The sequence below is a fragment of the Akebia trifoliata genome, chromosome 9, assembly GCF_017979445.1.
Source record: "Akebia trifoliata isolate Shusen 1 chromosome 9, ASM1797944v1, whole genome shotgun sequence".
NCBI classification, from domain to species: domain Eukaryota; kingdom Viridiplantae; phylum Streptophyta; class Magnoliopsida; order Ranunculales; family Lardizabalaceae; genus Akebia; species Akebia trifoliata.
In genome coordinates, this window is record NC_141383.1 from 21,724,957 (window position 1) to 21,735,989 (window position 11,033).

At 35.7% G+C, this 11,033-nt stretch overlaps 1 protein-coding gene across 2 annotated transcripts; it reads left to right on the forward strand.

The window, feature by feature from the left end:
• Positions 1 to 2,132: 2,132 nt before the first annotated feature.
• On the forward strand, positions 2,133 to 10,938 carry LOC147394649 (Mitochondrial substrate carrier family protein). 2 transcript variants are annotated; one of them, XM_086453451.1, is made up of 6 exons: positions 2,133 to 2,430; positions 6,610 to 6,962; positions 7,569 to 7,765; positions 8,917 to 9,055; positions 10,235 to 10,388; positions 10,595 to 10,938. In XM_086453451.1, the coding sequence occupies exons 1-6, from the start codon at positions 2,376 to 2,378 to the stop codon at positions 10,621 to 10,623; spliced, it is 927 nt and encodes a 308-aa protein (XP_086309577.1). In that variant the 5' UTR covers positions 2,133 to 2,375; the 3' UTR covers positions 10,624 to 10,938. The 2 variants fall into 2 exon arrangements, with proteins under 2 accessions (XP_086309577.1, XP_086309576.1); XM_086453450.1 differs by having other exon boundaries at positions 2,134 to 2,430; positions 6,581 to 6,962.
• Positions 10,939 to 11,033: the final 95 nt, after the last annotated feature.

Sequence of the window (11,033 nt, forward strand, 5' to 3'; positions counted from 1 at the left end):
TGATGTATTTTAATATTTGACTTGGGGGTGGAAATAGTTTAAAAAATTGGGGTGTAATAAGTAAAAGTTGGGTGCCAATAACAGATCTCTATTAATATAGGAAATATGAGAAAATCTTTTATTTTTTATCTTTAAAGTGAACAATATCTTGAAGGCTTAGCTCAATTGAAAATTTTAGGGGCATTTTGATTACAATTCTAAGCAGTGTAATTCAGTCAACATGAAAGCAATTTTGTATTTGATTTGGAATGACCTTATCCTCCTTGAGGTTTTTAATAATTTTTCTATTAATTAAAAAATAACTCGGAATAAGGTCGAAAAGCTAAACTTCGCAAAACTTTGATAATTGATAATCATGATTGAGGTTAATTCTTTTATTTTAAAATAGGATAAATGTCAAACAAATGCAAAATTATTCAATCAAGTATATTTGTTGAAACCCTGAGGGAGTGACTCAATGGCAATTTCAAATCGAATAAGTAGGGACAGTCCGTAGGTTATGCGTTCGATACCCAATATGAGCAATATTTTGCCGGGGCCACCTGTGAAGGCGTTCCCTCACTTACTTGGTGTGTGTGTGTGAGTGGGTGATGTGCGAGTGTTGCACGTGCATCGATGATTAACTAAGAGAAAATCAACTTAAATGATTTCAATATATTCAACAACAGCTAATTACAATCACAATTAGAAGAAACATTTAATTTAAATGTCATAAAAGAATGAAAACAAGATCCACAAGAATGTGGATGGAAACGATGAAAATAGATACGAACTTATTCTCGATAATAACTTCATCATATCGAGATTTGAGACCACAAATCACTTGTAAACCAAAGTTTTGTGAATGTTTGGCATATAAAGAGGCACTTGATTGCACCTTTTTTACTCAAAATTTTTTCACTAGGTTTATACATGGCTGACATGGCAAGGGTACAAAATCATAAATCTCTTTCTTCAGGATACAAAAGAAAAATGATCAACGGTTCTGTGTCTTTGCTACGTCAACCAAGTACAGACCGAGTGAAAATTTTCGAGTCAAAAAATCACTGGCACTCAAAAAATTGTGCATCTACAATTTTTTATTGCACCAAAATGTGAAGTTGGTTTACTTTGCTCAACTCCAGATGTAAGATATTCAGTAAAACAAAATACACAATGGATACTATTCAGCTAAGATAAGTCTCATTTCCCAAGGCCCCAAATTAGTCCGAAAAATAATTGTATATAATCATAAATAATTAAATTCTTTAAGAACTTATATATTAAGAAAGAAAAAAAAACATTGAAACCGATTGACTCACCAAACAATTCACAGTGAAAAACTTTCTTGTGGCCTTTTTGAGTCCACGTCAACTCAACTGAGTCAATGATTCAAAGAGTCGTACAAGTTTTAAAATTAAAGGAAAAAAAACAACAAAGAATTCAAGTTTGATTTAGGGGCATTAACCCGTCTAACACGTTTACTTATCATGTCTTTTAATGTTTCGTGTTGACCTGCATACAACCTGACCCTTATAACCCATTTGATGATTTTGATTTTTTTTTTTTTTTTTTCTAATGAAACACTTTTTTATATTTTTGTGATAATTTATTTTAATGGTAGGTTAGTAGACACAAGTTATAATCATGTTTGGTCTGTAATCACGTGTTTATTGGTGATTTCAATACACTTATTTTAGAATTGAAAGTAAGAAAATTTGGAATCGAAAAAATATAATAATTCTGGTTCCAAGTAACTTAGGAACCGAATTTAAACTTACCCATAGATAAGGCTGTCAATGGATCAAATTAGACCCGAAATCCGATCCTATAACTTTGGGTTTGGATCGATGTTCAGGATTTCGATAAGGAACCGATTCCATAAGGTTTTGATATGATATTATTGGATTGAATCTGGATCAACCATGTCCCGATCCAATAACATATTAAAAAGTATATAATTATATTATATATTTGTTAAAATATATACAATTTTATTTAGATTTTGTGTACAAAAGCGGGTTGCCCCAATCCGATTGTTAATGGATTGGATTTGGATCTTAATATTGAAACCCGATCCGATAAGGGTTCGATATGATACAAAAACTTGACCTAACTTAAAATTTAAGTTTTTATTGTCTTAGGTAAAATCCCTCTCTCTGTCTCTCTCTCATTTTCTTGATTGAGTGTTAGGTTGGAGTTACTGTTTATTTGAAAAGCACTATTTTTGAGGTTTCTTGAAAGACCCAAATTTCAAATTCTTTGCATACTTCATTGACCCATTTATCTTTTTCTTAAGTTTTGACCCAATTTCATGATTTCATTCGTTCCTGAAAAAATGGGGACTTGATTTTTGAAAGAATTTTGTTTTTGTTCCTCTCAAATTTTCTTAATGGATGCTTCTCACACTCGAGCTCAATCTTTTGGCCAAACAGAGATTGACTGGGACAAGTACGTATCTCTCCCTCTCTTCACTTTAGCTCTATTTGATTCAATTAGTTATTAATAATGGGTTTTTCTCTGTTTTTTACCATCTTTTTGGTATTTGTTATTTTAATGGGGTTTTTATAAGATTTTCTTGCAATTTTTAGATAACATGGGTTTTGATATTTGTGCAATATTGCGTGAAAATTGATGGGTATTCTGTTATAGATGAACTTGGAGTATCTCTTCTTTATGATTTTCACATATAGGGCCTATTTGGGTCCCCCATTCTTTTGCCCAAAAAAGAAGTTTTTTTTTTTTTTTTAAATAAAAAAAATTTAAGATTAATTTTCTTTTTGGCACAAAAATTGGTGATCAAGAAATGATTCTGGTATTGTACCCTTCTTTAATATTTATCAATATTTACTTATCAGATAAAAAGTATCAAATTTACACGCAGGAAAAGGAGTTTGGTGATCGATCACATTTAATCGCGGATTTACCAAATGGGTAATTGATTTCTTAGAAGATATTGTCCATGGGACGCTTGATTCTGTATCTTAATAGGTTTCAAATTTTAAGAAGATTTAGTGGCAAGAATGCAATGAAAGGTGCACCTTACATGGGTGTGAGACTCGGTAGTGCAGAGCACTAAGCTTGGAACAACCTCTAGCAATTGAGTTCAGATACCTCATTAACATCTCTCATTAGGTGACGGAAAATAGTGAATAAATTCTAACAACATTTAGTATCTCGTCAACAATAATGTCTCCATGTGCTTGTCAAAGTCCCACCTAATTATGTCCAATGAGTTTTGTAGGGCCTAACAAAGATTGGAAAGATGTCGTACTTCCCTTTGTAGAAGGGAAGATAAGGATTCAGTGATTCGGTGTGATGAATTAGATTCAATGTGGCTCTGAATTTCAACTGAACAAAGTAGATGGCTGTTTCATCGTCTTTTTATAATTTTAGGACTCAAAACCATTTTCCTATCCATCACTTCATTGCATTCATAAATGGCTTTCACTTTCCTAATGCAAATTTAAACAACATAGGAAAGGAAATAGTCAGTGGTTCATCTTGTGATAGTATATGTCCCCAAAGTTGTGCCTCACACTTACTTCCTTCGTGGGAATAGCCTAACACCATATCAACATTTGGAATGGATTAACTTAAATGCATTTAGTTTCTTTTTACCCAAATCCTCGGGGCACATGTGACCCCCTCTCCCCACCCCAACCCACGCACTAGGTAATTTCTGGGATATATCTTTGTGGGTGGTCCCTAAGGGAGGATTCAAACTCAAGATCCACGTCTTTAGGTGAAAACACGTTTAGTTTCTTCTTGAAAACTGCATGAAAATTTAGCCAAAAGAAATGTGTTTCTCTCTCGACTTTTTCTTGAGTATAATTTCATTACAACAACATGGAAGAAAACTACCCTTCATAGAGGTTGACGAGACTTACAAGTTCCTCTCTCTAATTCTTCCAATGTAAATTTCCCTTTTTTTGCTAGATTTACCCATTGAAACTTAGGCAAATGATACATTTGCCTGTTCTCTAATGATTTGATCAACCCAGGCATTTGAGTATTCTCTATCTCTAACCTCTGGGGAGTGTTGAGAAGGATATCTCAAAGATATCTGGTTGCATGGTCAATGTTTTATCCCTGCACTATAAATTGCTTTATGCACCTCCTCTTCCTCAAACTCCATTTTTCTTTATCCAACATATATTCCTAAAAGGGAAAACCATCCAATCTAGAATGAGACCTCATTTGTGAACTATAACAGTACATCTATTTGAAATCGACAATTTCTTCTTGTCATTCTATAAAGCATCATATTTGATATGATTCCCTTTTAGGAACTTGCCTAAAAGAACTTGCCTTTTCATTCAGCTCCTCAAACATTACAGAAGGAGAAAGAATATTCAATATAGGGTGTTTTGGGGGCACCTTCCTCAAATGCTTCTCCAAAGGCATAGATGTAGAGAGTCACATCACATGTTGAATATAGCCTTTGAGCAGACAAAACTATCTTCCTCCATTTCTCCATGGTCATCTTCAAAAACTGTCCGTGAGATCTTAAGTGAAATAATTTAGTATTTCTACCACTCCTTCACAATGTAGCTCTGGATTGTTGCTTCCAGCTAACATCCACAATCCTAACCAATCCAGACTTCTACGCTAGGGGCTACTCTCATTCTTTTCCTTGAAATTAGTGGCTCATTTTCCTCCAATCTATTCAGAAGACTGATTCCTTGAACGATATATTAGCACTCTCTTCCTTGTCTCTTCCTTACTGGAGACATTTCTTTTTCATTCTTTGTTTTGATTATTGACTTTAATTATAGCCAATTAACTTTTTTCTTTTCACATGACTTCCACCAAATTTTCACTGTGTCTACTTTCTCCAAGAATAAAAGGGTCATGCTCAGAAGCTAGTATAGCACCCCCCCCCCCCCCCCCCCTCTGTTTCTTCCCCCTTTCCTGTAGAAAATGGTTCATTGTATTTTCTCTAATAAGGAGTGTGCTTTATAGCATCCCATTGTATTACTTGCCTTTGACAATTCCAAGAAATGTGAATGTTCATTTGAATAAGTTATTTAGGGATTTTTTGTAGCATGATAAGGAAGGTAAAAAGGAAGTATCACTTGGTGAGTTGGAAATGTGTTTGCTTGGACCGAAAATTTGGTGGGCTTGGCATTAGAAAGGTGGGAATGATGAATGAAGCTTTCTTGGGAAAATGCCTGTGGAGGTTTGGAGAGGAGAAAGATTGTTTGTTGCATAAAGTTCTTGTATCTAAGTTTGGGGTCGACAAATTTGATTGGGAAAGTCAGAAAGCGAAAGGGGCATATGGTTGTGGAGTTTGGTTCATTTTTGGGAAGACCTGTGGTGTGGAGACCATCCTTTGAAGGATCAGTTTCCAGTTTTATTTTCCACATCAAGGAAGAGGAACTCTTCCATCTCTGAGTGCTTTGGCCCGACTGATGGGGATTGGGATACTTTGACAGGCACTTGATGACTGGGAAATTCCTATGTCGGCTTCATTGTTATCTTGTATTGATGGGGTATCTCTCTTTGTTTGGGAGGGAGGATGGTAGAGTCGGGGATGGGAGTAGAAATGGGCTCTTCTCAGTAAGTAACTTTTATCATGTTTTGGTTAGGTCGGGATGATCTTCTCCTTTCCCTCATGTTGCTGTTTGGGGCCTCTTGTGCTGTCTAAGATTTCATTTTTCATCTGGGTTGCTATGTGGGGAAGGATTTTGATAGGAGATCATCTGAGGATGAGGTTTTTGTGGTCTGAATGTTTGTTGTTTGTGTGAAAAAGATGAAAAAACAGTTAATCATTTGTTAATTCATTGTGCAAGTGCAAGGGAGCCTGGTCTCATTTTCTACACTTATTTGAGGTGGATGGGTGCTTGCCGAAATCATTCTTCGGTACAACTGGGATACTCCTTTTCTAAGTTTAAACAGGTCCTGTGGAGTTTTACTCCATTTGCCATTGTTTGGGGGATTTGGAAGGAGTGGAATGGCAGAATTTTTTAAGAGGAAAGTTCCATCGAAGACATAGTACTTCGGTCTTGCCTTTGTTTTTCTTTTGGCGTAAAGTTTTCAATGAAGCTTAGATTTCTTTAAGGATTGTATTGTTTGGTGGGATATGGGTTTTTTTTTTCCTATGGGGTGGCCTTTCCACTATTTCTTGTATCTCTGTCCAGCTGGTTACCTCAACCAGCTTTTATATATATATACATTCTCTTAACCAAAAAGAAAAAGAAAAAAGAAATGATGCACATTTCCATGAGTTTGAATGGTTCAGAAGTTGACTGAAGGAATCGTTGGTCCAAAATAGTGTAGACTGTGAAGGAAATTTAGGTGACATCCTAGAGAGAACTACTCCTTTTTTATGTCTTACTGTTTCAATATGCTCCATAAATTTCCTCAATACTTAGATCTGTGGTATTATTATGACTACAGTGCGACCCAATTTTGATTTTCAACTTCAGTGTGGAATTATTTAAAGGTCAATTTATTACAAGATTAGTAATCATTTCTTCCCCGTACTTGAAGCTATTCTCTCAGTTCTTGTGTGCTGTAGCTTTTATTGCCCGATCCTGTACGAGTTTCTTCTTTTAACCTAATTTCTGATACTCATATATTCCACCCAATCATGCAGGCTTGACAAAACCAAGTTTTATGTCTTAGGTGCTGGCCTCTTTACTGGGGTTACTGTGGCCTTGTATCCGGTTTCTGTTGTAAAGACCCGGCTTCAGGTTGCAACTAAAGATTCTGTGGAGAAAAACGCTTTGTCGGTTATCAGAGGCTTATTAAGAACGGAAGGGATTCCTGGGTTATACAGAGGGTTTGGTACAGTTATCACTGGTGCCGTTCCCGCAAGAATTATTTTCCTCACTGCATTGGAGACCACAAAAGTGGCCACTTTCAAGTTGATTGAACCATTTAAATTCTCTGAACCAACAAAAGCTGCAATAGCAAATGGGTTTGCTGGCATGACGTCATCGCTTTTTTCTCAGGCTGTTTTTGTCCCAATTGATGTGGTATTGGGATTATTTTCTTTATGATCACTTCTTTTTTTTAGAGAGCTTCTATTGCCACACCAACACTTACTAACAGCACCCCAAGATTTGTGTTAATTCTATGGTGATTTACATATGAATTAGGGTGCCGTTAGCAAAAGTTGATGTGGCAATAGAATCTCCTTTTTTTTTTTTCGTTTTTTTTAATAAAATAAAAAAAATCTGCATTGTAGATGAAAATCATAAAATTATTTTTCAATCTCATCTTGAATTGGACTATGCTGTTCAGCAAAACCTTATTGTCACGGGTGAACCTCAATCATAGCGACCTCCCCCTCCAAAATAAATAGATAATACACATAATGGAAACTATCTATTAAAATCACATATTAAAAAAAAAAAGCAACAAAAAAAACATCAAAGCTGATTCTGTATCTCTTTCCATTTAAGGCTGCTTCAATGTGGTACAACTTTCTATATTTTGGACGTACTAGAAAACATGACCTTACTTTCTTAAGACCTTGAACACGATCATATACTTTGTTTTAGAGCTATTCCTTATTCGTAATGGAATGTTGTAAAATTCACCTTTGGATGCTCATTTTGTCAAAATGGATTCTTTTTTAGGTTAGTCAAAAGTTGATGGTGCAAGGATTCTCGGGTCATGCAAAGTACAATGGTGGCCTGGATGTTGCTCGCAAAGTTCTAAAGTCTGATGGTGTTCGAGGATTATATAGAGGCTTTGGCTTGTCGGTTATGACTTATTCCCCATCTAGTGCTGTATGGTGGGCAACTTATGGTTCAAGCCAACGCTTAATTTGGAGGTGAGGGATATTGGTCGATCATCTATTAATGCTATAGATATGTTGGGTAAGAGTTATTTTACCTTAGAATGCAAGGTCTGAAGGTTTATTCTTTGTTAAGTTACTTATCCTTTTGTGTACCTTACATGTTGTGCCCTCCATACTGAGGTGCCCAGTTATGGATACAGCAACTTATGTAGAAAATGGGATTTGACTCTTCATTTCCATAAGTATAGGGCATGCATTTTTATATCTAAATGATGCATATTTATTTAGATATGTGGTGTATAGTATATTTTGTACATACTTATATTAAATTGGATTGGATTAGGAGTTATTTGAAAAATATCAGGAACAACGCATATCATATTGGATTGGATTTGTTCTTGAAAATCGCAGGTTTGACTGGATCCAGATCATGTCTGGGCCTAATAAATTCCTTATCGGATTGGTACCAATCCAACACGATCTATTGACAGCACTAGTTTCATGTGAATATGTACATTAGGAAGTCAAAGCATCCAGACATCATTTCCTTCACATCGTACTTATTTTTTGATATATTGATAAAGGAGATGGTTTTAATCTCTCAACCCAAAGGCTTTAGACTCTTGAGTATAAACAAGCACCACCTCCGTTCCGGACCCTGTTCATCGTACCATAAACAAGCACTCACCTCCGTTGATTCTCACTTTCAAAGTGGTGAGTCACCTTTTTGGTGGGCATAGCCAAAATGCAGTTTGAATGGTGGATCTTAACCTTTCATTCTAAGATTAAAACTTAGAAGGAAAAGTGGTTAATGCTTAGGAACGGTGTTTGGACATTGGGAGGTTGGAAATGCCCAGTTTGTCATAGTTTTTTAATCGTGCCAATCTCAGAGGTGGTTCACAACTTGAGAGATCACTAAAGAATATGGTTTGGAATAACTTATCAAAAAAAAAAGATTGTGGGTTGGAGTACAGTCCATTCAATGTTAAGGACCTCAGCTCCATTATATAATTATATATAATTTCACATTTTGGGATTTTCTTGCCCCAAGAATGTGATACCTAATAAAGTTTCACCATCAGGAAAAAAAAATGTTGTTCATATAAACTTTCCATACAGACATCAGTAAAGTTTCTAACCTTTAATTTTCATGTTCTATCCTTTAATTTTCATGTTCTATCCAGGTTCTTAGGCTATGGTACTGAACACAAGGAACCTGACCAGTGGACAGTAGTGTTAGTTCAAGGCGCTGGAGGGATTACAGCTGGTGCAATGGCATCCTGCATCACAACCCCATTGGATACAATTAAGACTCGCTTACAGGTGGCACTTGGCATTCAACTCATCTTTCTCTTTTTTATATTTTTTATTCTGTTATGGTCCTCCATTCTATGTATGCATTAATGACGCAATTAGGATAAATCTGTGAAATTAAGTAGCTCCAAGGGGTTGGCCTAGTGGCAAGCCGAGCCTTGATAAGCTTCTCTGGAAGCATAGGTCAAGTGTTCAAAACCCCACGAAGCAATGATTTCCTTGGGGCCACCCTCCAGGTTCCGGTGGACCTTGACTCAACCAGTTGCACGTAGAACTTCCCGAGGGGTTGGTCCGTGTGAACGTGGGATTAGTCTCACCCGAAGGATGAGGATACCCACAATGAGCAAAAAAAATAAAAAAAAAAATTGCCCCTCCACACCTCTTTGTCACACTAAGGTCATGAATTTGTTCACTATTTGTTTTTTATACGGAGTGTTAATGATCCAATGTTCACTTGTTTACATGGGTGTCATTTAGTGTTTAGGATACCCACATACTTTTATGTGTCCAGGTTGCTGGTATCTAATATGATATAGAACCAATACATGTAATGAATATAACTGTGTCCGACATTCCCATGGAAAATATAATTGATTTTTTTCCCTAAATGGTAACAGATTTCTTTTGTTCAAAGTCTCCGTATCTTGTATCTTTGGAAATACTTCCCTTGTATCCCTTTGTTAGTCGATTCATTCTCCATGTGTTGAGGGCAATAATTTATGTCCACTTCTGAAGATAATGCCTGCATTTTGGTGTATCTTCTGTCAATTATTTCATTCCACACCATATTTCAGTCTTCATCCTATATGTAAGCCTACAAGGCCATGTCATGTCATCCATATAATGTTTGTATTTTTTCATAATCAACATTTTTATATTGTATTTAGGTCCATCATACAGGAATCTTAAATTCTCCCAATAAGTTATTTGCTTATAGATTACGATTCAGAAAACACATTTTGGAACACTTTGGTGCATTCTTGTTGTTTATTTATTTATTATAAATTTCATTAAAGAGGGAAAAAGATTCAAAAAGACAAACAAGCCAGTCAAGGTGACCAACCCAAGATTCTCCTAACGCTCTACAATGGATTCCCACCGGAATACCAAGTCTTCATAGTGTTGATAATAATAATAATAATAATTGTTGATATTTGTATTCTAAATTTATTATTAGTGGATTTTCAGGTAACGGCACATGAAAAGAGAGTGACCACGAGACAAGTCATCAAAAGATTAATAGTGGATGATGGATGGAAAGGTTTATATAGAGGATTAGGTCCAAGATTTTTCAGTATGTCAGCATGGGGAACATCAATGATACTATCGTATGAATATCTGAGTAAGGGACTCTCCTCTTTCTCTTTACAGAACTACGTTTACATCATTGGTAAACCAATCTGTGATCTACCCCATATGGAGATCTCAGATTCTTAAGAACCCAATCTCCTCTATTTTATTTACAAACAAAATTTAGAATTGTTATAAACCCACAAATCTTAAGCTAAGCACTTGATTGGTAATACTAACACTTGTTTTTATTGTCAGAACGCTTGTGTGCAAAACATGATCCATAGTGGCCACATTATACTCGTTCTTTTTCGGTGAATCCAAGCTTCCGGTCTAATCATTGGTTAGGAATCAATTATCAGCTAACCTGTTCGAGATGTTCGTGTTGGTTGTATAATGATTTTCTTTGATTCTTTGAATCCCTTGAACCGCCATGGCATTATTGGAGTTCCCATTAAATGATTTATTGAACCCCACCCATAATTCTTTCCAGTTATAGATTCTGATGATTTTCTTTCATTGAAGCCATATTGAATTTTGTTCTGAGTTTGTAATAAGTGCATTCCTTTATTGGAAAAAAAAAGGAAATTTTGATTTCTTCATCACGTGACTTGGTAGTATAAATCTGTATTTGGGATCCATACTTGTGTACTCTCACTCTATTTGCATTTTAGTTGCATGGGGTCCGATCGAGGTG

Bases quoted from the DNA above. Each gene is read 5' to 3' on its own strand.
- LOC147394649 (XM_086453450.1), top strand. From the start codon at position 2,372: ATGGATGCTTCTCACACTCGAGCTCAATCTTTTGGCCAAACAGAGATT. The intron at 2,431-6,580 runs GTACGTATCTCT...CCAATCATGCAG, and splicing joins ACAGAGATTGACTGGGACAA to GCTTGACAAAACCAAGTTTT. The intron at 10,389-10,594 runs GTAAGGGACTCT...TTTTATTGTCAG, and splicing joins ACTATCGTATGAATATCTGA to AACGCTTGTGTGCAAAACAT.